The sequence below is a fragment of the Poecilia formosa genome, unplaced genomic scaffold (genome assembly GCF_000485575.1).
Source record: "Poecilia formosa unplaced genomic scaffold, Poecilia_formosa-5.1.2 Scaffold24, whole genome shotgun sequence".
In the NCBI taxonomy this organism is placed as follows: Eukaryota; Metazoa; Chordata; class Actinopteri; order Cyprinodontiformes; family Poeciliidae; genus Poecilia; species Poecilia formosa.
In genome coordinates this window covers 305,294-331,282 of record NW_006799963.1, presented here as the reverse complement: position 1 = coordinate 331,282, position 25,989 = coordinate 305,294, and the positions used below count along the sequence as shown (strand labels likewise).

The 25,989-nt window shown below is 38.7% G+C and overlaps 1 protein-coding gene and 1 long non-coding RNA gene across 4 annotated transcripts; one reads left to right on the top strand and one right to left on the bottom strand.

The window, feature by feature from the left end:
- slc35b3 (solute carrier family 35 member B3) lies at positions 1-9,568 on the bottom strand. 2 transcript variants are annotated; one of them, XM_007547931.2, is made up of 10 exons: positions 9,461-9,568; positions 7,610-7,846; positions 7,346-7,467; positions 6,333-6,487; positions 5,126-5,233; positions 4,628-4,725; positions 3,248-3,340; positions 2,895-3,006; positions 2,090-2,159; positions 1-1,070 (listed from the first exon to the last, which is right to left on the bottom strand). In XM_007547931.2, exons 1-10 carry the CDS (start codon positions 9,476-9,478, stop codon positions 920-922), a joined length of 1,164 nt encoding a protein of 387 aa, XP_007547993.1. In that variant the 5' UTR covers positions 9,479-9,568; the 3' UTR covers positions 1-919. The 2 variants fall into 2 exon arrangements, with proteins under 2 accessions (XP_007547993.1, XP_007547994.1); XM_007547932.2 differs by lacking the exon at positions 9,461-9,568 and adding an exon at positions 9,024-9,237.
- Positions 9,243-25,989, top strand: LOC107835796 (uncharacterized). 2 transcript variants are annotated; one of them, XR_001661616.1, is made up of 5 exons: positions 9,243-9,304; positions 9,420-9,487; positions 9,864-10,004; positions 22,390-22,493; positions 24,336-25,989. It is a non-coding gene; the product is annotated as an uncharacterized LOC107835796 (long non-coding RNA). The 2 variants fall into 2 exon arrangements; XR_001661615.1 differs by lacking the exon at positions 9,243-9,304 and having other exon boundaries at positions 9,396-9,487.

Here is a 25,989-nt window from a genome sequence, read left to right as displayed (position 1 = left end):
TCACTGTAATTACTAAACACATAGTTTATTGTAAAAAGAGATGTACCCTTTCATCCAGAAATGATTAACGAATTATGGCAGTTGACAGGTGTCGCTATACGGCGACACAAATAACCACGTAGAACTTAAAATGCTCATCACGTGACCAGACGTACCACTTCTTTTTTAAGTTACCCATAAAGTATGAAAAACCACTTTTAGAAAGACGTTTATTATGCAAAACACAATTTCTTTTGTCCGTTTTTCTGGCACATGCGAGGGGGGGGGGGTAAATAGGATTCTTATCAAAAAATGTTTCGATTTGTTTGTCATACAGGGTGGGCGACAATCATTTTAGACATGACGCACATCTGGATTTATCTTATTATTTTTCCCTTCCAACAGTTTGTTTCTCTTCCAACCACTCAAGGGGTTGAGTTGATTCCAGTGCAAAACTGTGCAATTTGGTTAGCTAAGGAGCTGGCTTCCCTTTAGAGAGTCTCGACAGTCCTCACGGCTTCAACCCGACGCTGGGAATGTTTCTGTGGAGCTCTAAAGCTCGCTTTGCAAGACCCCACCAGGCACTGAGCCCCTTTTATAAAGCATTTCTCTTTTTTTATTTTTACACTTCTTCTTACAGGGCTTCCAGCTAACCGGCAGAGTTCTGGTATTAGATATAAACATCATCCAGCAACTCCCTGAACCACAGTTTAATCATGTCAGCTGCTTGTAAGGCTGATTGGAGGTCAAACCCTGTATGCCCATCCGTGGCTTCGGTATTGATGGTGATGTAGCGCCGTTGCTCAGGCACATGCTCCGGCTCATCTCCTGGAAAATCGTGGACCGAGGCGTGGAGATGTCGGAAGCAGTCTTGTCTGTGTGGGGTTCCGCCGAACCGGTGGCGGTGCGGGGAAGACGGGGGGAGGGGGGGGGAGCCCACCTACACGTTTTGCGACAGAAATCGGACTTTCTTTTTCGTCAGCAGCCAGCTCCTGACGTCCTTTAACGTGGGGAGTTTCATTTTGTCTTTGTTTTTACTGTAAACATTCAAGAAGATGCCGAAGACCACCAGGAGGCCACCCCAGATGTACCTGTAAAAAAGGCAAGACAAGTTGAAAATGGTAAAGACGGCTCGGAGAGAACGCTTACGGGATGCCGATAATTATTATTTGAGTGCCTTCTTAAAAATACTATTTTTTTTCTTCTTCTTCTTCCCATGCAGAACCAATAAGAAGTGCTGATCAGAGGTTCACATGCCTATTCACGGTTCTGTATTTGTGGATTTTTCTGTGGGACGAAACTCCAAATTACACGCAGAAAATGTATCTACTTTCAGATTTTACATACAGCGCATATGTAAACTATTTGAAACAAAATTCTATTTGACAGGCTATTGGATGATGTTTGCGTTATTAAAGGCGAAGCCACAAGTATTGGAGTCAACTGTGGACCTTAACTTGCTCTTAATTTTGGTTGTTTTACATGGTGGGATGAAGATACAACAAATACTTTCAAGTCGTATCAAAAAACAAGGATCAGGTTAGTTTGAATTTATAACTGATTTTCTTTAATCCATACAGGGTTAACATAACAGGTCATTTTTCTGACCTGGACAGGCAATGTTAAAAGCAGAGTCTGCTTCCAAAACCGATCAATAATGGGCGTATGCAAACTTCTGACTGGCACCATGTCTGTTGTTCTGAGTAAAACGGCACTAAATGCAACACTTTTCAAGTGGGGGAAGCAGAAAACCGCAAATTGGCAAAATATAAAAAGATATAAGGGAAAGAACTGAAAGAATGAAACTGGCCAGGTTGTACAAAAGTTTTTAGGTTTTTTTTTCTTAAGATATCTCGACATGCGTGTCAAAATTCATAACAAAGAAGGAGCGCCAGAGGTATGAAGAAAATCAGTCCCCTCTGACACAACCGCAGAGTTAAGACGATAAGTCAGAGAGTAAAAGGTGAAGGACAACGATAACAGCAGGGGATAAAAGTCAAGGAGGCCAAATCGAGTTTTCTTCAACAAAGAAGAGATCAGTGGCATCACGACACTCTGGAGCTTACGGAAAGACTGAAGAGGCAAAAGTGAAAAAGGTGATGGTACTTACTGGAAAGTGAACGGTTTGGTGAAGAACATGAAGGAAAGTATGATGGTCATGGCCTTTCTTCCAGTGGTCACTGGAAAAGAACCAACCAAAAGGAAGGCAGCGTTTACATTTCTACAATAAATCTCAAAAAGATGAAAAAAGTTCAACACAAGTTACTTTCAAACTTGACTTTCAACTGCTGATATAAGCTTTTATTTTATACACATTGGTCCTAAAGAGATAACAGATTTGTTTGGGAGGAAAAAAAAAGTTTGTGGCATATAAATGAGTATTTTCAATTATTTACAAACTTTTTCCTGTTTGACATATTTCTTGTACAATTCAAATGAAAAGTAACGATACTGTACGGAGAGACCATTAACATTTTGCTACAGGTTGCAGTAAGCAAATGTCTGGAAAAAAAAAAAAAAAAAAGTTTAATTGTTGTTTGCAATTTTGTTTCATGTTCACAACAACCGATAGCTGGTGTGAACACAAGATGACTAAAATTTAAAAAAAATGAATAAAAATGTACTTAAGATTGACAAAAGATCCAGACAACACAATTCAACAAAAAGCTGTGATGTCTTTTTGGACGGTTTCCCAATGAATGATTTTTTTCCTGTTAAGCTGTATAACAATCTTTTTCTTTTTTTTTTTTTTAAAGCACAAAAACTGGCATTAAAAAACAGCTGCACATATATGTTTAACTGTCGTGTTTTATTATGTAGTAATAAATGTCAAAATTTTGTGTTAGGTATGTAACTACAGACAAGAAAAAAAACAAAAAAAAAACAAACAGAAAATATTTTCCTGTGTCTCTGACCTGTTACTGCAACCAGGGCGCCAAACAGCTTGATTAAGGCCAGCACAAAGGAGATCCCAAAATAACCCGTAAGAGAGAAGAAGAAGGCATAACCGTACGTCTTAACAGGATGCTGCAAGAGAGAACATAAGAGTCTTTTCTGAGCCTTCAGGCAGTCTTGTTGGTCCATTAAAAATCAGAAGCTTTTTTCCCCATTTCCAAAAAGGACGAATCAAAGAGCACAGAGAGACGAACTCAGAATCAGAATGCACAAAAACGTGATTTTATTCGATTAAAACACGCGCACACACACAGTAAACACAGTCAACCCCATTAACAGGCAGGGATATGTAATAGTCTTACAGGATATTTACCTCTGAGCAGAAAGCCACAGCTGGGCCCAGCCCACCCACACAGAGCAAGCCTCCCAGTATGTAGATGAAACCGATAGAGTACGAGTACAGCACCTGTGAACACACGACTAAACGATGAATCAGTGATGTCACACGTCGGGGCTTAGCTTCATCCTTTAGTTGAAACGCTAAACACAAATGTCGGCAGGGATAAACTTCCCGTGTTTATCTCCCGTCATGTCAGCAGATCTGCAGGTCAATATGTTCTCGTTTTGATCTCACTGAGAGTCATAGAGCCTGGCAAAAAATTAACTTTAAGTAAAGGAGTCTTTGGATTAAAACTTGGCAAAAATTGGGGAAAAAAAAAAAAAAAAAAAAACAAAAAAAAACAAACAAACTATGAAATGACAAATAGCACAATTGTTGGCAACGCTGTATTCAAGACTTTGTAAAAATCTATGTCCAATCACAGCATTTCACGAGGTTGGAGAATAAAGAGACAGATCTTTGACTATTCCACTTTGATTACCCAGAGTCCTCAGTCCTGACTTAAGTTTTCCTTTAGTAAGTTCCCACTGGGTTTAGCTCTGGGAACTGAGACCATCACACTAGAAGGTTGATTTTGATCATGTTTACCCATTTCTTTAGTTATTTGGCCAAAAATGATCACCCATCATTAATTTAAAGGTATAGTCCACCAAACTTGTACTCAAAATATCCTGGCATTTCAAACATTTCAGGATGCCATGCTTCCCCAACAAGAACTCAGCTACTTTGACAAACAAAGAAAGGCTCACAACATCCTCATATTCATCAGTTGTTGTTTTGGAACTTAGCAAGAGTGTTTTGCATTTAGAAAATTCCATCTTAGTTAGTTCAGATTAAAGTCCCAACAGATTTCAGTCAGCTTTTAGGCGTACGTCGACGTCGGTAGGATAGAAAAGGTTTTATCCAGACATTCCTCCTTAACAGCCGACTGCTTTTGCCCTTTATTTAGTGGCAAGATAAACCTGGCTCTTTATCCAGCTTAGTGCCCGATGGGTAAAAGAATGGGCCTCTGTCATGTCATATTTATACCCCACAGACACAGAAAGCCCTGAATTACTGATTAAAAATGCCTCAAAACTACGATGAACATCAAACAGTGAAGGACATATTTTAAAAAAAAAAGAAGCAAAAAACACCTGTTACGTTTATTTTAAAAGGGAGCATAACCAATAAGTTTATTAAGCTTCCCCACCAGACCAATAAAATGTTCAGTATGACATTGTGCTGTGGTAATTAAATGACACAATTACTCTAAGGCTTTTTACTCATCTGTCCTGTGCGCCGACAAATTTGTCACATCTGCATACGTTCTTTACCAGCAATCTGTGAATATATATGTAAAAAACTATTCACCATTTCAGAGTTGGAGCCGTTGTGGAGCTTCATGGCCTTTTCCTGCACATTTCCAATCACGGCATCTGCACACAGAGCCAGGGAGATGAGCACAACACCTGCAAAACAAAAACACATATTTACTACAGACGTGTTACATGTAGGTGCTTTTTAATAAAAAATATTGGATATAAATGCGGTATGCATGTTCTGTGAGACACTGATTAGTACTAAATGCTAATGCTGGCACTTTAGTAAATCATGCAGGTCTCGGAAATAAAGACAAGAACCTAACGCAATGCTTAAATAGCATTTTCTTTCTCTCTAGCTTGGTTACACAAATAAGTAAGAGAGATGCTTGAAACCACTTTATTTGCAGTGAGTGTTGTCCTTAAATTATTAATACCCTATCAAAAAGGCATTGTTGAGGCAGCACAACTCTATATGGGCTAAAGTGACGGCATTTGAGGTCGTCTCTGAGAACTGCCCAGGTTTGTGGATGATGAAGGGATTGATTACCTGTCACATTGAAGTTCGGAGCTACTTTGCTGTCAGCCAGGGTAAACCAGATGAGTCCCAAACTCATGCAGAGAGCAGCAGACACATCAGTCAAGTTATACCGTTTACCTTGAACACACATAAAAAAAGTAAATAATAAATTCTCATTGGCACCATGCACGGATCTGTTGTAAAAGTCTAATAAGACACTTTTAAAATATTTATAGTTTGAGAGACAGGTTAAAACATAACTCACAAAAGTTTTTCTTTTAGCATTTCACATAATTCCAAGTTTTAGGGGTGATGCAAAAAAACAATGAAAAAAAACAAAAAAACAAAAACGGGAAAGGATAGGAGAAAAACAACAAGATGAAAACAGACTGACGGACGGGTGCCTTAAGGTTGACAAGAGGACGCAGCATCAGGTTAGCTCTGGTCGGCTTTGATTCCCCCCACTTGCCTTTGAAGGGCCTCACATCAGATGCAACCCCGAGAGCCCCTCCCACATCCTTCTCTTCCACTTTCTCTTCTCCTTGCATTCCAAGGGAACAAATGTTTTTTTCGCTCTACCCCTTGAGGGACCCTGGTCCTCACATCTGCTCGTCGAAAGATGAAGGAAACGGGGTGGGGGCAAAAAGAGGAGCACTAAACTCATCTGATGTTTCGGACATGGAACCTTGGGAAGGCCAGTGCTGCTGCTGCTGCTGCTGCTGCTACTGCCGACTGAGCTCTGACGACCGAAGACAACAAAAGGTGGATGAAAAGGATGGAGTGAAAGTTGAAAGGTGATGGCTGCTTCAAAAGATGCCAGCGATCACAGGAACGAGGTGGAAAGTGTCCCTGATGGAAAGTCCACCTGTCTTAGCCGATTACATTTAAACTGTTTTATGTCAAATAAAGACTTGGGAAATGTGGCTATTTACGATTATGCCCATTTATGCTCTGGTTTTTAGGATTTAAAACTTTTTTTAATGTTTTTTTTATGAAATTGGAACAGATTAAAAAGAAAAAAAAATCAAACAAGCCAAAAAAATAATAAAAAATGCAATTATTGAACTATTGCTTATTCAGATTTTCCACATATTTAAATACTGCTAATGTTAAATTCAATGGCACAAAAAAAAATAACTTTATAAACACAACTGATTTATTATGAAGTTCTTCAATGACACCGACAAAACTTCAAAGTATATCTAAATGATGAAAAGCGTTTCTAAGAGTAGCTAACCTTGTATAAAAACTCCTCCGATCATGACTGGGATGAGTTTGCAGCACTTGAAGATGACCTGGGTGGGGTAGTTCAAGTACCCTAAAGAGGTATTGGATAGTCCCATAGTTCCTACTGTTAGAAATGCAATCATCATGTAGGTCTTCCCTGGTATCCTAGACAAAGGAGACCGAGAAAGACAGTGAAAAAAAAGAGAGATGACATGGAAATGAAAACAGATTTAGACCCTATCTAGACTACTAGAAAACATTTTCTATGTGCATGTTATTTTCACCCCTCTTTAAAAATAAAATAGTCTTATCCTCTGAAGTCCATCACATTATCCACTGTAATGAGATGCACTAATATTAGGCGGCAACAGCAACAGAAAATTCAAAAGCATAAAATCCAGCAAATTTGTAAATGATTTCCATAAGGTACAGAAACTCCTCAAACAATTGTACGTTGTGTTTTCTTCGACACTGTTTGGCTCATCAGGTGGTAAGTTTGTCAGTTTACATTTGAAGTTAAATAACGACATATTCTGTAAAAAGTAGCTCCACAGTTGCTACGGTTTCAGGTATAAAGTCTGTAATTGCGGCAAAAACAGTTAATTTTAAATAGACGACAGATGAAAACAGTTTTAATGACAAACAAAAGTATACAATTATTTGCATATATTGCTAATGGAAAAATTATTCACAAATATCTGCTGAGGGTAGAATTAATCAGTTCTAGACTGATCATGTAATCAGCTATATTAGATTTTTAATTTGAGATCGTCAAATTAGATTCTGAATCCATAAAACAACCCAAAACAAACAAAAAACAACAACAAAAAAAAACAGTAAAATAGCCATGTAATTTAATATCAGTAGGAAGCTGTGGAGCAACTGTGGAGCTACTTTTTACAGAATATGTCGGATGTTAGTCTTGGTTGCAAGGCTTACGAGTCATATATATTTTGTTTTTCACTCTGTCAACAAATTATTTCATGGACAATTCTTAAATTAAATGACAAAATCTGTAGGTACCTTCTGCGTTTGTCCTGCGTGAACTGAAGCTCAACGAGTCCAAACATGGAATAAAAGCCAAACTGTACCAAAGTGAGGTACCAACCAAAAGGTTTGAATCCTTCCACAGAAAATATTAATTCCTACAGGGTAAGGACACATACAGAAATGAATGCAGAGTACTACCAGAGAAAATCAGAACACGCTTCAACACGAAAACCTAAGAGTAAACGACGGCATGGATAGATTTCATCGAACATTTTTTCTTTTCCCCACTTGTATTACCTGCAAATATCCATAGATAAGGTAAAAGAGGAAGACTCCAGCCACACAGATGAAGAACTGTGTTGGGGCACTTAAGCTGCTGAGGTTGATTCCCAGAACCCTCAGCTCCTCCACAGACTTGATGTGAGGCGACATCACCTCTGTGGACGACGGAATGGAGATGGAGATGTGCTTCCGCGAACTGTTGTAACCCACCAGGCCATACTTGGCGCTCATTGTGTCCGTGGCAACTGGAATCTGTGAGAACAAAACAAAACACACAGGAAGGGTGTGAACAGTCAGCCACAAAATAAATATTTAAACAGCAAGAGGTAGATGTTGAGAGAGGTACATCTTCACCTTGTCAATTCTCTTTCTGATAAATGTATCATATTCTCATATAGGGGTGTCACAATCAGGATTCTTGTTGCCGATATTGATCTGAATCATTTAAGAATAGATATTTAATTAAACTAAGAGGCAACCTGATTAATGTCATGCATATGCAGAAGTTTAACACACTGCAACCCATCCATAGTGGTCTACATCAGTATTGTGATTCTGTAGCTTTTGACAAAAGATGTAGAATGTGTTTTTCTTGCCAGTGACGGACATTTTCTCCCCGTCACACCAGTTTTTGCGGGTCAGTCAAAAATGCAAGGGTTAACCAGATGGTTCAAAACAACATATAAAGCTACGTTCTTTAATGACACACTCCTGGGCTAGGAGAAAAGTAGCATGTTGATACCAGCTATTGATAATTTGACTCGTATTTCAGTGTCGTCCTAGTTAAAACGTTCGAAAAACATTGCTTCCTCACTGAATAACCTTATCGCTTTCTTCTTAACTACACTGTTTCAAATGCACTACTACTCTCCCAGTGCCTGGTGCAGTAAAAGTTTAGTTTCAGCCACAATTCTGGAAGTAAAAATCAAGTCAATTCAGCTAAACATGTGTTTTTCGTGCAGCTCTACTGCAAAATTTTAACAGATCACACAACACAAAAATTTTTGATTCTTTCTTATAAACATGTTCTTTTATTATCTAGATATTTCAAATGCATTGTTTTTTTAAGACAAAGCAGAAAATGTACCTAGTTGTGGTGGCAAACCATTCATCAAAATTGCTGATCTGAAACCACAACGGTCCCCGACCTGAACTGCCATTTAAAACTGGCCAAGTTGTATGAATATTTAACTTGACTGACGCATAAAGTAGCTACGTGTTCTGAATAAGACATATTGGATGGGCTACAGCATCCCAGACAGACCAAAATAAAGCATGTCAACTGTCTGCGTTCAATAAACTATGAATTAAATGACCAACAACAGCTGCAGACTTCTGGGTTATCCTATCAAAGTTATTACAAACAAGAATTGCTTCAATAATAGCTCTTCGTTGCCGGCTAAGTTAGCTTTAAAAGCGAACTGCTTACCTTCAGTAACACTTCCGGGAGTCTTTAAGCGTGTATTTCCTCCTTTTCAGAGGCAATGTTTATGGGAATCATTGCCCTGTCCGTACAATCTTCATCTTTTATGTAGTCTAGAGCGTTTCATGATTCCGATTTCAAGTGACAAACAGTTCAAATGCGAAGGTAAACCCGTTAGCCTGCTAAAACCTGCTAGCCTGCACTGGCTGCAGTGGCAGGAGCAGCCAACAACTTCCGCCGAACTCTGAACTCGAACGCTATTGGTCAACAGAGACGCGCTGATGCAGGTGCAGAAAAAATTAACTGCGCGACACATTAATCCGTTTTAGTCAGAACATTAAAAATAAAATATAGTGTTTTGAGAAGAATTAAACAATACGTTGTTTAATAAATGTATTTTAGATGCAGCGGAAACAGTCAGACTGCATAGCAGGTGGACTCACCTGTTTGGAAGAATCCATGTGAACTTGGTGAGCGTATGTTGCCGTTTCCTGTTTCACCACCACTAACGTGCTACTATATAAAAAAAAGAAAACAAATACCAGGGTATCCGGTAAATCCGGTTACCTGAGAATTTCCTGCAGCCATACTATGCTACGTAGGTATACGTAGCATATTGAAGATTGTATTATAGCAATTCAACTCAATTAATCTGAAACGTATATTTTAGAAAATAAGTTGAAAAAGTTTAACTCATGTATTATTGCTTCATTACTGGTCGAGTGATATATTTCGAGTGTTTATTTACACCACTATGGCTTACTGCAATTGGGAACTATACGAAAATGTACATGTTTTTGTTCTTTCTCCGGTTCAACACACCTGAATCAAATAATGTTTAATTAGCAGGCCTCTGGAGAACTGTGACTGTTTGGAGCAGAGACACGTAAAATGGCAGGACAGGAGCTGGACATCCATGGCTTTTTACATTTGTGCAGAGGACAAATGACTTGAAAATTTTCCAGCAGAAACATCTCCACATGGAGGGTAAGTCTCAAGTTCACATAATAAACTCATAACATAAAAAAGTGGAAGATGATCTATATGTAATCAATATCAACTTTTTTTTATTTATATTAACATGTTAAGTTTTACTTTTCCTTAGCTGAACCTAAATGAATCTGAATGAGTACACACTACCGAGTCTGAAAACGATTAGTAGTAGTAGGAGGGAGCCTAACTACTACAGCAGTAGTCATAAGTGCTGTGTTAACTTCTTTGCGTATTCTTGTGAGTTTGCTTAATGTTTGGATGTCTTTCTTGATTTGATTGGCTGACTTCGTTTAAAGTTTACTTTCTACACGTGATAGCAGCTTTCTTGAATGCACACAGGTTGTGTTCAAGGAGTCTGAAACTTTAATCTTTAGGATTATACCTTTCTGATGATTATTATACATTTTGTCAGGTTTCAAATTAAAAAGAAAATTAGATGTTGCACGAGTTGTCACAACTTGCGTCTTTCCAAACAGTCATTATAGATGGAGGAGGCTCCAATAGCAGCATGTGCTGCAGCAGATTAGAAGAAGCCTCTGACAGAACACAACCCATTATCATATTGCTGTTATATGTTGACCAGTCAGGGGGAAGACTTAAAAATGTGTTTGAATATTTTGTAATATTTGTTGCATTTAAGTGATAGCAAATTATTAAAAAATACAACACATACATCTTGCAAAGAAAAATATATTTTATGTTATATTAACCCTCAATAACATCCTTTCAAGTAGGTGTCTTTTAGGTGACCAATTGCATTTGATAGCTCAGCTGTAATACCTAGCAGTATGCTCCATTTCAATCATATTCTGAAACAAACATGATTTTTTTAATAGTATTTATCAGATAGACAAAGAGAAATAAGGTCAAATAGCCAAAGTAGCAAATTATCACTTTTTTTTGACTGCACATTTGTACATTTCTGTATTGAAATGCTTTCAAGCCACTGAAATCATTTGAGACAAAATGTGTATGTGAGTTGTGTGTCACACACACAACTTATGTGGCGCCTTTGTATTGTTTCTGTCTTGCTGTAGTCCTGGCTGCTGTTTTCCTTCCGTTCCCACAATCTTTCGAGGCTCCTTCCTTGTTTCACCTTAAGTCGTCATTTTGTTTCTTGCCAGCTCTCCTCTGTCTTCGCCCGGCTTCCACGTGCTCGTGAGCTTTCCTTCCCATTGCGCTTTTACTCTCCCCTCCCCTTATTACATTAATTCTTTCTCAGCGTTCTCCATTGCTTCCCCTGTCTCTTAGCCATCTCATATCCCCGCCGCTCCCTCTTTGGCTTCCCCACTATAAGGCATGAAACTCTCTGGCCCATTCGTTGCCCTCCTCCCTCCACTGGTCCCCCCCTCCCCACCCCCTCCACGGCGTCCAGTCTCAAATCGCTCACTCTGCCTGCCTTGGTTTTTCACTCACTCTCACGCTCCCCCTGTCCTCTCTCCCCAGCCAGAGGTTAATACACTCCAGGATGGCATTATTTCCTCCCCGGCCCTCCGACAATATAAAAATTCAGAATGGACAGCTCAATCCCTCTTCCATCTCAGATTTGATTGTAATGGTATTGCCTCCTGTCCCTGGGAGGCCCCTGCTGCCTCGCCAACCCAGCCTTTATGACACTAAATGGCCCGGCTACAATTTTTCCATCTATTCAAAAAATTCTGTTAATAACTCATTTGGAATGAGCCGTCCAGACTCCGTGGACCGACTGCAGCCAGGGCTCTCACCTCTCGGCTCACAGGGGCCGCAATATACAAAAAAGGATGCAGGGCTGAATGGCAAATGCATTGGTTAATTAATCTCTCCGAATTTACAGCCCTCTTTTCCCCAAATGCCCCGTGCACTCCAACTGACAGTCCCAAAGAGACAACATTTTCATATTTACAACCTTTCATGGAGAAAGTGCTCAGCGGTGCAGAGTGGCGGCTGGAGCTGGTCGGACCACTTTTCCTTCCGCCTTGTCCAACTTTACAAGTGCAGCCATTCATCATGTATGATGGATTTATGTAATAAAACCCATTTTCCTTTTCCATACCACCCTATTAAATAATAAAATAATTATTTATTGATTATTCAAAAAGGTACATATGTGTGGGTAATGACTTTTGAGCATGCTACCGGACCTTCAATAAATAAAGCAGACGGGGGTGGAGGGAGGAGAAATAAAGTAGAAAAAGAGCGGATAGAGGAAATAAGAGATGAAGGGATATGACTTTTGAACCAGTAAAATCTGGATCCAATTCTGGACTCTTGGAAAACAGATCAGGAAAGACATTATTGGATTTTCAACAGTCTTGTATAAGAATGCAACTTATAATGTGTTTTTATACAGCAAGAAGACAACTAGGTTAGAGGCCTGAACAAAATCAAAATTTAAATTCTAACTTTTCTTTTGAAAAAATAAAAAATTAACACTTGTCATGGTATGATCTCTTTATTTCCCCAAGACAAGCAATTGTTTTTTTTTATTATTATTATTATTATTATTATTTTTCATATAGATTCACAGAACATTTTGCTGGTTACCTAAACTGACTGACTGAAATTTTATTATTATTATTATTATTATTATTAATAGCCTGTGACCTGCAAGTAATTGGATCTTTTTTTCATTAAGCACTGCTTACTTATGGCCCAGGTAACAAACACACTCTTCAGTTTTGCAGTTGTTACTTCAGGACACAGTCAAGGTTAGGTATTTTTAGTATGAGTGAGGCATCTTCAAAATCATGTCAGTGGAAGTAGAAAGGGTGTATCTGTTTTATAATAAGCTATTTTTTATCTAGACTTTGACAGGGGGTCTTGTAGCTTCTTAACTTTTTTTGTACTTTTTCAGTTGTGGTTCTTGTTTCACGGGGGAAAAAAAAAAAAAAAACAAACATCAGAAATGAGAAGCATCCATTTGCCGTAGGATATCAGTCAGTACCCTCCGTTAGGTCATTTTAATGAACCAGTCAAGGGGCAAATGTAGCTGAAGCAAATTTCAGCAGGTAACAGGAAAGGTGAACATATTGCAGCAAAGTTGCTCTGTTGTATTTTTTGAGCCTTCAACCTCTGTCTGTTATGAAAACTGTTGGATCACCAGGGAATAGTTAGTGATTCCAACCAAGCTTCCTGTTCTAATCACTAACACAAACTATAAGTTTGTCTTTATATTTCAGATGGCCCGTCTACACAATGAGGCATCACATCCTCTCCTATAATGAAAATGGACTTTGCGAGGCAGGATGGCTAGAAAAAATATTTGAACTGCTTTTGATTATCGTTCTTACAAATTGAATACAAAAAAATTGCATTGAAAACCAGAAAACAAACAAGGACTTATTTTCTTCACAGACAGACTCCTGAAGTGTTTAATTCTGAACTTTTAGTCGCCAAAAAAAGTTCTTCTCTGCGTTTTATGAGCTCTCCAGCAGGGTGACGGTGATGACATTTGTTTATTCTTGCTTTAATCTCCTTTCCAAGAAAATACACTTCAACTCCTGTAATCATGCTGCCCTTAACTTCATCCATCCTAATAGTGGTTAATCACCGTCTGTATCGTAGAAGGCTCCAGCCGTGGATCATTTCAAAAGAGACACTTTAATGTCAGCCAGATATTGCGTTGAGGGTTTCTTAATAACCCATTTGTGTTTGGTCTTATCCTCGGCTAAAGTGCACTCACTCTCCGTTGTCTTTTTCCCGTCTTGTCTCAAGCCTCCTGCATGCTACAGAAAACAGATGCTATCTCGGCTATATTACTTCTCAAAGCACTCATATCCTCTCCCATGTTATTTTCTTTGATCTGCTAGGCTTGCTGCCCTTACATTTTTCTTCCTCCCCTCTCTTCCTCTCACACCCTCAGACCCCCACACAGACACACAAACCCCCTCCCGCTTCTTCGTTCTCCTCTTCTTCATTTTCGCTTCCATGCTCTATCCTCTTTTCCTGAGAGCAGACGGAGGAGCCGCAGTGGTTTCTGGTGGCTGTGGATGTCTGAAATTCAGGCCATCGATTCTGCTCTGAATTTAATATTTTTAAACCATCAGAATTAGGTTGGTCACATGTTAACCTATGTGACATTCATTCTAAAAGTAGTTAATTTTCTATCTAAAACATGTACTGTTGATACTCTTAATTAAAATACTCTCTCTCAATCCTGGTTATGAATTTTTATATTTGGCACTAACAGGTCACATCCTACAAATAACTAGTTTACATTCTTGTAATACTGCTGTAATCTATGTTAAACTTTTAAAAAACATAGGCAGTCCTATCTGAAGAGTGATTTTTTTTTTTTCTTTCTTCTTCAGTGAGTCACTGTAGAATTGGAGTAGGAAAATACCCAAAACAAAACAAAATGTCTGTTGTGAGTCTACAATCAAAATATACCATAAAACATGTGTTAAAAAGCACAAATGGCATGGTGTAATTTAAAGTAAATGTAAAAATAAAAGTACTATCATAGATCTGTGATAATAGAGCGCATATTAAGACTCATTAAAGATACTTCTAAGCTAGTTTCCTAAATATCAGTGGGTAGTGTGTTCTGTTATATTACAAAACCTTCCCAAAGCTGTTTTAGGGAACTTCTAGCTATTTGGGTGTAGATAACCACATTGTTGTAGGGGGTATAATCAGAAACAGAACTTGTGACGTAATTTGGTATCGGATCATTACGAGCTTCTTCAAATGAAAGAACGAGGATTTTAAAATCACTGAAAGCAACAGAAAGCTAATCCACAACACCGCATTGTTCTCTCCTTTTGGCTCTGGAAGCTACAGAGTTTTGAAATGGTTTGATTGGCAAGTCCTGACCAATAAAATAAAATAAAATAAAATAAAATGAGCATGACCAACATAAACCTCACTGTGGATGAAAGCTCACCCATCCAGGTGTAATATGATGCCTCAGTTGAAAAGACCGTCATGCTGAATACTGTGGCTAAGTTTATTCACAGACGTCAGAAGAAGTGAAAGCAGACACTGGAGACCAGGGAATCTTTGACTTTCTTATGAGCAGCCAGGAGGGGGAAGCATCCCTCTTTGCAAGTATGCTTCGAATAAAAGGAAAGTAATTAAGCAAACAATTTCTCAGGAATTGTGCGTCTGCTTATCCCATCTACCATGCTCGCTCGTGCTCCAATACATCCAGACAGAAAACTGTGGGGTGGCTGGTGGTGCTGGGAGCGGAGGGGGGGGGATTGTCTTTGTCTCCTCAGAATGACGGTAAATGACACACATGTTTCATTGCCCATTCATTTAACCTGTGCTGTGCTTATGGAGAGAAAGGGATTTCGAAACAAATTACGTAGTGTCATTTAATTAAGAGTTTGGCTGTGAGCAGTAATCCTGTTTTTCCTCATAACCTTTAACTACTTAATGGATTTGAGAAGCTATTACCTTTCAAGATTTCTGTTTTTAATTATTTGGCGTATTGTCACCGATATGAAATGTCAATCACACACTGGGATTAATGCTGCAGTTTATGACTCAATAATATTTACTTATGATGCTGGATGATTCGGTTCGCAGGTACGCCAAAAAAAAGGAAAAAAAAAGAAACCCACTTGGTGGCCTAGTTGAATTTTCGTGTTCTTTAATCTCCATCCATCCTTTTACTAATATAGCCTAATTCTAATTCCATGAGAGGCCATTATTTACATAGATATTATAACAAGAAGCCATGGTAAATCTCACAGTAATATTAGAAGTGTGCCTTTGTGAATCTCAGATTGGATTATAATAATGACTCAGTTTTAATATGTACAAACTCGATTTATAGTTTTCCTCTTTTGCTGTTTATACTGTAGGTGTGCATATGTAAAAATATAATTTATGTCGTGCATATGTGTGTGTGTGTGTGTGTTTGGATAAAGTCAGCTGCAGAGGAACTCAGCTCTCAGCCTCATCATTTTTTGGCTTCGCTGTGAAAGTAGCAGGCAGAGTTTGTTTAGTTCCCCCCGGAGGACATTGCAGTTCCCCTGCCAACAGACAGACTGTGACTCCAGTCCTGACTGCGTACATGAATATCACCTTAAATACACGAGCCTCGCAAGGAAGGCATGATTTATTTTGCCAGGCGCTCACGGACTGCAAGGGCATGTGTCCAGATCTAAATCACAGCTGCTCCTGTGACAGCGCTCGGCATGCCCGTAAAATACGGATGTATTTTGAATTCCTAAGTAGATCAAAAATATATCTATTAGGAGACCCTGATATAGCTACTCTGAAAGTCGATAGTTTCACTTTTGTTAATGTCTAGGAACACACCTCGAGCACTTTAAATATTCACCGATTTATTCAAATTGCTGTTTTCACCCAGGTTTGACACGGCTCTTATGCTGCCGCGCTGGCTCCTCAGACCCCCACCCCCAACACCCCTGCACACAAGCCCCCCATGGCACGGGGCATGTAATCATCCTGAAAGTCTCTCTGGGTGTCTGCACTCTCATAAAGCAGGAAAATGGATCGTGTGGCCCAGGAAGGTAAAATGAAAGAAAAGGAGAATGAAATTACAGACCTGGCTGACTGCACAAATCATGCATATCATGTTTTATGGCTTGCCAGAAGAATTCAACACCTGTGGATCACCGTAGCTGTAATTGTACGTGAACGCACACAGGGATGGAGGTGGGAGGAGAGCTGCGGTTTGGGAATGTGTGTGCGTTTGTGTGATCTGCAGGTATGTTTTTGTTGGCAATGGCTGGATTTTGTAGAGACAGAGGTCGGGTGATAAAAAGAAAGTTACGGGAACGCCTGTTGTTCACTTCTTCAGCACATCCTGGGTGAGCCACCCGCAGCCCACACGGCTCGCTCACAGAGGCTTCATTTACCATTGTAATTACCCTGTTTATTTACCCTACATGCTTTTGGTGGTAAAACGGGGGCCAATCCATCAGATCAGGACAATTTGGCTCGGCTTAGGCTTTGCCATTTACTTTAATTAAATGAGGCAATCAGTGTATCATAAATCACGGTTGGTGTGACCACTGGCTCTGTTTGAACCTGGTCTTCTTTAAAGCTGACACAGCTTGTGCTGAAGCTTAAGGTTGACACTCAGACTTAACCTTAGGACAATCTTATGTCCTAATCCCACTTAAGGCTTCGGCTGGTTCCTGGTAACAACATATACCAAGGTTTCAAAAAGGAAAATCTTCCACCACAGTTACCATGATGTAAGTCCATTTAATGAGATGGCTGAGAAAGTTTTAGTGAGTGTTGTTTCCCCTGGGGGCTGGACAATATGCCTGATAAACATATAATGATTTAAGCATTTAAAATCAATTAATATCAGTAGTGTGTGTGTGTGTGTGTGTGTGTGTGTGTATATATATATATTTTTTTATATACTGCCAAACTGGTGATGCAACCTTTCCTGTGTTGTCCATAATTTCCTCTTCAGTTGTTGTACTTGTTTGCTTCCTTTGCTCCACGGCGCCGTTGTGCTTTGATTTTTAAGGAGCTATGAGGCCCGATGGCAAAACCTGAAACTGCTTCTGCACAAGTTACTCAACGGGTTGTTGCTAGGTAACCAAAAAGTGAGTGAGTTGATGCCAACACCGTATGAGAGGTCACATTTTTGAGCAGCTAAAGTCTCTTCTGTACCTACATCTCCCAGAATGCTGCACAGTTCTGGATCGGAGTTCAGTGAAATTATTGGACATTGCATTGGACAATATCAATACCTACTGATATTGATCACGTATCTATCGCGACATATAATATTAATTTATTGTCCAGCACTAGGTATATGGAGCACGAGTGTATTATATTGCCCCTCCCTAACTACGAGGATGTGAAAACTAAAGAAGTGTCTTGCCCACAGTTCACCTGCTGAACTCTGTTTTGGTTTAGGCATGTGTTCCTGCTGTGAGTGTGGCTGGGCGAATATTTTTCCATTGTAAAAATATGAACAGAAATTTGCAACTTTGTTTTTCAGTGTATGTATTGATAAAAAAAACAAACTGTTATACATAACATCAATGCAAGTAAATAAGAAATTGTTCCAGAATTAGTTGGAATGGTTGTGGTTGTTAAGTTTTACAATTGGGTTATTGCTTTTTGTTTTAGATTTTTGAATTTATGTCATCAAATCATGGTATTTTTTTCGCACTGCGAGACCCGATTATATCTATTCCACTTTATGAAACACATTTGCAGTAAGAGGGGTGAGAAAAAAAACTTCCTCCAAATATCTTCTCAAACTTCTCCCAAAGTTTGCCTCCAAGAATTCAAAAAGCACCAACAGATCAATAGATTAAATATAAATAAATCTGAAATTTCAAATAAGACAAAAGCGCTGCAGATTGAAGTGTCTCCCCTGCTCTCCTCCTTCTCCCTCCTCTACGCTGTGGATGCTTGAGTCAAATTGATTACCCCACTCCATCTGCATCATGACTGGCCTCCTCCTGTGTTTGCCGCCTCTGCCTACAGCACAGAGTTAGTGTACAATTACATATAGTTTAATATATCTGCCTGAGCACCTTTAAATAAGCATCACAAGTCCACAAGGTGATTTGTCTTGCAGCCCCATTACTCCATTGTACATCTTGATAGCCAGGGATCGCTCCTAGCTATGTTTAAGCATTAAATAGTGTATTATTATTTCACATAAATCAAGCTGAGATGTGAGGGGGGTATTCATAAATTTTGCATTTCTCACAGACAGTGTTTTAAAGTCGCTCTCTCCCTCCCTCTTCCTCTCCTGAATTTGGGGACTAAAGCAATTGTGCTCCCTGCGCGTGATAGTACATTAAAGATGTGCATACCATGGAGGTATATTCAAAACAACATGTAATGCAGACAGATTAAGTTTGAGTTGCTTTAACACATTCATCATTGCACTGTTTTCATAATAAGTAGCCTTGTTTTGTGCAGGCTTTTTTTTTTTTTCTTTCCCCAAGTCAGCCAGATGCACACATGAACACTGTATTGTTATTGTCATGAATAATGGGAGAAAATACTAATAAAGCCCATTTATCATAATATATTTCCAGTTAGCCGTGGCTACTGAATCTTTTATCTGTGCTCAACAACAAGAGGAGGAAATTAAATTTAAAGGTGAATGTTTGCCGTCAGCCGCTTTGTTTCCCTGAATCCCCCGAACCCACCAAACCACTGGTTATTAGTCGTGTGTTTGTGCGAAACGTCTACTCAGGAAATGACTTCACTCAGGAAACTTGATGTCGGCTTCGCTCACCAGCATAAGAAGTGCCAGGAGTGCAGCGAGGCCGACAACGCGTTCCTCTCCCAGCTCACCCACCGCTTCAGTGTAAAGGTATACAGAAAATGACAAAAGAGGAAATTGGAGCTGTAGCTGTTTTGGTTTCTCCAAGGACACCTTGCGCGTTCGCTTCAGTTTCATGTCTTTGTTCTGGAGTTCTGATTGGTTCTGACACGCGGTGAGGAACTGCAGGGCTCGTGGTGAAACCTGCGGATTTGTTTGGGACTTTTGACAGTGTTAAATTGTATGAAAATACCATAAAATATGGCAAGAATTTTGATCAAATATATATTTTTTATTATTATTATTTTTTTTGTTTTTCTTGGTTGTTTTTACCACTTTTATTATACTCCAAAATATTTTCAGCAATTTTAACTGGTTTTTTTTAAACAAACAAAAAAGAAATGCTTCCTCCCACATTGGAGGTTTACAGAAAAAAAAAAAAACCTAAAACCTTTAAAATCAAAAGTGCGTAGAGTTGAAGAGACATTCCTACTTAGCATAGTAGGACATCTTAAAATTTCATGTCATTTTCTACAACATATATTCAGTTATCTTTGCAGCTAATGTTACTTTTTAAGAACTAGCTCTATAATTTCAGAGGACAAAAAAAGTTATAAAATATGCTAAAATCTTAATTTTTACATTCGTATTTAAGAAGCCACACTTGTGTAAAACAACTTATAATCTCAATTACACCTGGATAAATATGAGATTTTTATAGTATGATAACCTACAGGGGATCTTTCCTGCCCACAGCCATTACTATCTAAAGTAATGCTTCAATAAAATAAGTTACAGCAACAATTAAATTCTCTTTGGGATCAATAAAGTATTTTATTTAAATTTCAATTGAAATACCACAGCGTCAGTCAGAGTATTTGCACAAAAAGTGTAACATTTTTTTTTTAACTTTTGTTTGAAGTAGAAAAGCAACAAGCTTCTGTTAAAATGATTAAAATCAAGCAACTTATAAACAACCACAAACATCCTCTTCTGTCACAAACACAGTCTCCACAATCAGAGGCTTCCACAAATTTGCTGTACTGCAGACTGCTAAAGGAGATCCTTCCTCCTCACAGCCATCGTCTTTCACAACAAATCTTTGAAGAACCTTGAATCAATACGAGTTGCAATTAATTTCCCTTTGTGGTCAATTAAATATTTTTTAATTGAATTACACGGCCTTTAGGCTGCAGGAATGGTATACCTCATGATTTGAGCAGTTTTGATACTATAATTACCAGTATAACTTTATACTGGTAATTGTTGCATGGCTAATAGAAATAATAAATACATTGTTAAAGGCTGCTGACACAACACAATTCCCTGTTAGCCAAGCTAAATGTAAAAAAAAAAAAAAAAAAATAGCTTGAACTGTTTAAATAATCCAAAAGCTCCATCAGTTTTGTTTTTTGTGATTTCATGCCCACATAGCACCAATACACCATAATTAAAGCTAATTTGCACTTTTAAAACATGCTTGTCATATTCAGCACATGATAATTATATGACCTCCTGGCCTGGGGGCTTCACTGCTGTGAGAAAGTGAAAAAAAATAACTTGTTAAAGTCACTGAAAATTGGAAATTGACTCAATGCCAGGACAGTAAGTTGAGGACTTGGAGGGAGCGAAGGGGGGGAAAGAAAAGTCTTTGAACTAGTTTTTGCTTGCAGAAAATATCGCTTCTGGGTTGATATTCTTTCTGAAATGTTTCATGGCGATGAGAATTAAGAAATGAAGCTGCATTGCCAAACTATTCAGTGAAAGGACGGTCCATACCCACAGGTATCCCGTTCCTGTGACATCACCGTTTGTTAAATTTTACAACTTCATATTTATTTGAACCTCTTTTGAACCTTTCATGTTGATGGCATTTTCATTGATTAGTGTCTTTGTCCCATTAGAAATGATTTACTATTGTTAGTCAGATCTACATGAAGCTACGTGTAAATCTCTTTCTTTGCCTTCATTCCTGGGAAGAACACGTCTTCTGAAATCAACATGTGCAGGCTGGCTGCATGTTTCCTTCTCACTGCACTCCCAGAAACCTCACTCCTGTCGTCATTTTTTCTTTTTTTTTCTTTTTGTCATGATCGCTCAACTTTCTTCGGTTCTCACACGCACGCACACAACAAACACTAGAAACAACACCTAGGAGGATAAATGCTCAGTTAAACAGAATAAACATAATCCAGACATGCTCCAGTCCTTCTTTGTCTGTTCTGGCTAACTCGCACAGGGATTCGTGATTCCACCAAGAGAGATTAGATGTCCTTCGTCAGATAAAACCTGATCCGCAGCTCCTGAGATAAACAGGAGCTTAATCAAACATCAGATAATCAGGACTGGTTTCACTGCCTCTTTGTTATCAAATGACAGAAGGCCTGTCACAGGTTAAATATTGGCGTTTTGCAAACATAAGCTTTCGCGTTATCATCACTCTCTCATAATTAGTTTCATCACTAATCACACTTTTTTTTATTTATTTATTTATTTATTTTAAGATGGCAGATGCCACCCCGACCTCCTCCACTCCTCCGTTTCCTTTAAATTCTCTGCCTTCTCATGCTATAACAACCCCCACCTCTCTGCCTGTCTATCATCCAACCAAAGGTGCTCTGGGTGGGGCAGGATTTCCATCTTTTGAAGTGAACTTGTCATGTGAGATCTCCATCACCAGACGCTCAGTGCAATCACCAGCACAAGATTAATTGTTTGCGGTGAACCACTTCAAACTTTTTTTTTTTTTTCTTTAGACAGCGCGTTATAGGATGAGCTATTGCAAGGCCCGTCATCATCATCATCATCTGTACACACACCTGTGCATTCTGAGTGCTAAATGTATATTTGGTCACATTTTTGTGAAACATGGAAAAATACATCCTGTCATAAGCACGGTCACACACACATCGTATGACTTACAAATAATAATAATAAAAAAGAAGTAAATTCTATTTAAAGAGGAAACGGCACGCGTTCTGAAACGTACGCAATACATTTGCACCGACATGATGTGACCCACCTCTCTCGCACATGTACGACTCCAAACAGACTGCAGCAACACAACATTAAGCGCATTTTCCCTTCTTTATCTCCTGCTTCCGTTTTGCCCTTTGGTTAAACATTTTCTTGGCATGCATGATCCCATTTAACTTTGATTTCCTCCTTTTCCAGGACGGCATCCTCGATGGTTCCAATTTCCAGCCCATTCCCCAATTTTCAACCCCAATGACAGACAACACACACTGGAACGGCTGTTCAGCCGGGGAAGGGACTCGGTAAGTGATGATTTTTTTTCCTTTCTTTTTCTTTTTTTAAAAATCCTGTCCGAGATAAAAAGGCGAGTTTGCAGCAGATAAGGACTTGCCCGAGTGGAGAGCAGGAAACTTAGAGGTAGTTTAAATGTGACAGGTTTGGGAAAACACTGCAGCAGAGAGGGAAATGAATATGAATGTAAAATGTTTATCCAATAATGCAGACTTTTTTTTTTATTCATTCATTTTAAACAAAAATCATTTGAGGGTTTTTTAATTAGAAAACATAATTTATTCAGTTTGTAAAACCATAACTACTTCTGTGAGAAGTTCTGTAAAGGCTAAAAAACCCCCAAACATATCTATTTATTTGCATTTGAAACAATTTAACATGAAATGTTATTTAATGTAAAATTTTATGACTATAACTTTCTTTAACTTAATTAACAAATATTCAAAAAAATGTTAATTGCTTATTTTTAGAGATATTTTGAGCCCCTGAAAATCAAAATTATATTTCAGTTGTTGCTGTGACTGTGTCTCACATGAAAGGGGCAGCTCATTGTAGGATTTCAAGTGGTTTCTACACAATTCCCTATAACCTACGTTATGAAGCCATATGGATCCTAAAAACCTCTTTTCAGCACAATTTAACTAGGAGCGAACCTGCAAATTCATTCTTTCTGTGTCTCTCTGCAACTCCGTCATAAAGCAGAGCACCCCATTTCCATATCAATCGGATTAGTTCCAAGACCAGGGAAGTAGGAGTAATGTAAGTAAGCGTACAAATTTAAATATAGGACATCAAAAACATTGTTAGGGATTCATTTATTTTTGAAGCAGCCCTGGCTCCCGGTGCCTCTCTGTGAAGATGAGATGAAAATGCATCTCCTTAATTTTATTTCCATTTTATTTTGAAAAGCGCAGTAGTGCTTTAACACTACACAGGCATCACAGGATCCCGATGCTGTTATGTGCTTAACCTCCTTTGTAAAATGAGTATGTCACATTAAGCACTGGTAGAAAATGCAACAGAGCACAGGGCAACTGCATCTTCCACTGCTCGTGCTTTAATGTGGTTCTGATTTGATATATCTTCCGGATTTTCATACCGTGTGACCGTAACGTGTATTTTATTACTAAGATTACTGATCTGCTTTATTGACACAAATCAATTGAAATTCAAAGAGGAAATAAGTGTTGAAAATGAACGCGGATGGAAAAGGAAATATTTTAAACTTTTCCAAACTATTGGAGAAGTTTGATTTATTTGTAAAATGTATTAGAACTAAATTCAAATGTCAAAAATCAAGACAGTGAAGATTGAGTAAGACAATAAAAATTAATAAAAATACAAATTTGTCTAACTTGCATGCACCTTTATTTTGTATTTATTTTTTTTTACACAAATGAACAATTGTTTGGAAGCCATGCAAGACCTGTTTAGATGAGAAGAGATTGTGAGGTCAGAGTGTGCGAATGAGTCACAAAGAGATTATTCAGCAGTCTGGCTGTTGACGGATCAGCGCAGTCAGAACCTCCCTGTCTGGATGCAGAAATAGATGGATGCCTGCCTGTTGCCTCTTCAACCCTTTATGACTTAGTCTGTGTCTCCGTAATTGAAAAACTAGCTCGACTCTGTTGTCTTGGGATTTGTCCTTTTATAATGCGGCTTCAAAACAGGAAAACCAATAGTGGGAAATGGGAATAGACCCCCAAATGTAATTAATTTTGCGGGGGCGGGGAAGGGTAAGAACGGGGGTTGGGGGGTTATTATTGCAGGAGGAAGAATTCTAATCAGTTGCAGATTCCTTCCTGTTTGGTTAGCGTGACCGTGGCCAATTACCAGTGAACTCTGTGTTACAGTTTCACTTCCTGCGCTACCCAAAAGAAGGGACACAGACCGGCGATGCAGAGCCTGCTCGGACAGAGGGGGGAAAGGAGAGACGGGAGATAGAGGAAGAAATACGAAACAAGATGCAACCTGATGGGGCTGCAGAAAAGCAAACAAAATAGACGACAAGGAAGAAGAAAAAAAACAAAACAAAATAGTGGTTGAAATCTCCAGCTTGATCTAAGGTGCAGAGACGTGAAGGCACACAGGTCCTTTATCCAGCTAATATAAGACGCAACATGTGGTTTCACAAAGGAAATGAAAGGATTTCTGACCTGAATTTCTTGTACCGGCTGAGTTGTTCTCAGGTAAACTGCGGCACAACGGACTGAACTCAAGTCACAAATGCAATAACACATAACTCAATCACTGCAGCGATGTTATCAAAAGACACAATTTGGCAATGCTGGTTTCCCCTAAATCAAATCAAACTGCAGGACTGAACAACTGAATTAACAATTGCCAAGATACACCTGAATTCACACGAAGTGTTCTTTGTTTTCTTTTTTTTTTTTTATCAGTTGTGCTGTAACTGTGCTTCCCTGGAAATTGTCCACACTTTTTTTTTTTTTTTTTTTTAAACATCCAGAGTCAGGGATTTATATACTGTTGTGACAAGAGGTTTAAAACTAATGATGTGCCAAGAAACCATCTGGTGACCTGGTTCATTCTGAGAAGCCATGTCAGGTGTGCAGCTGGTTGGAAACGTTCAGTGAACGCAACACACCGAAGTACCAACAGGAGGCACAAACGACAACAATCTTTACTGTGGGCGTTGCCACTGAAAGAAGACTAAAAGTTCAGTATTTGTAGAAAAACAAAAGGTGCAAAAAAGGCTATTTAAAAGGAAAAGGAAGACGTGTCAGCTGGTAATTTCGGTGGCATATAATGATGCTTTCACAGATAACAGGAAGGTTTAACAGAGAAAAAGTAAGTTTCTATATCTTTTTGAGCTTTTAACTTGTCTAACAATCCTAAGCTTATGGTAAGGATCTGCGTTCTTTTGGGAATACACTCAGAAATGGTGGTGTTAATGCTAACATTTTAGCAAACTAACATTAGCATGTTAGCATGGTAACAAAGAAAACATAGGATTTTAATGACTGATGGAAATGGCAACTGTATCTAATGATGCACAGTCTTACCATGTCTTAGACTGCTTTTTCAGATGTGCTATGTCTTAGTGAATGTTTACTGACTTCTTCATCTATAAATCTTATATAAAAAAATGTAGATTTGTTGACGATGTAGACATTGTCAGTTCCTCGGAAGTTTCAAGTTGAGCTCTGTTACAACCCGTCTTGCCGAAAGGCTTCGCTTTAGCTTGATACCACTCCTCTGTTCTCTGCTATACCTTTTTCCATATTTTCCCCAATGGTAGTTTTTTTTTTTTTTACATGTTACTCTCTCTTTGCTATTAATGCTTAGCTTTAGATCTACAGTAGGGTGCTGGTAATCTACAAAAAGTGTTCCCAGTGGGATATTCATTTATTTACTTTTCAGTGTTTGGTTCTGTGTTTAGATGCAATACTTTCGATAGCTGACAATTGCATTACGTGCCCAACAACAGAAGGATTTGTTTGCTTTTTCTAGATAAGTCCCTCAATATATTTTACCACAGCTTCC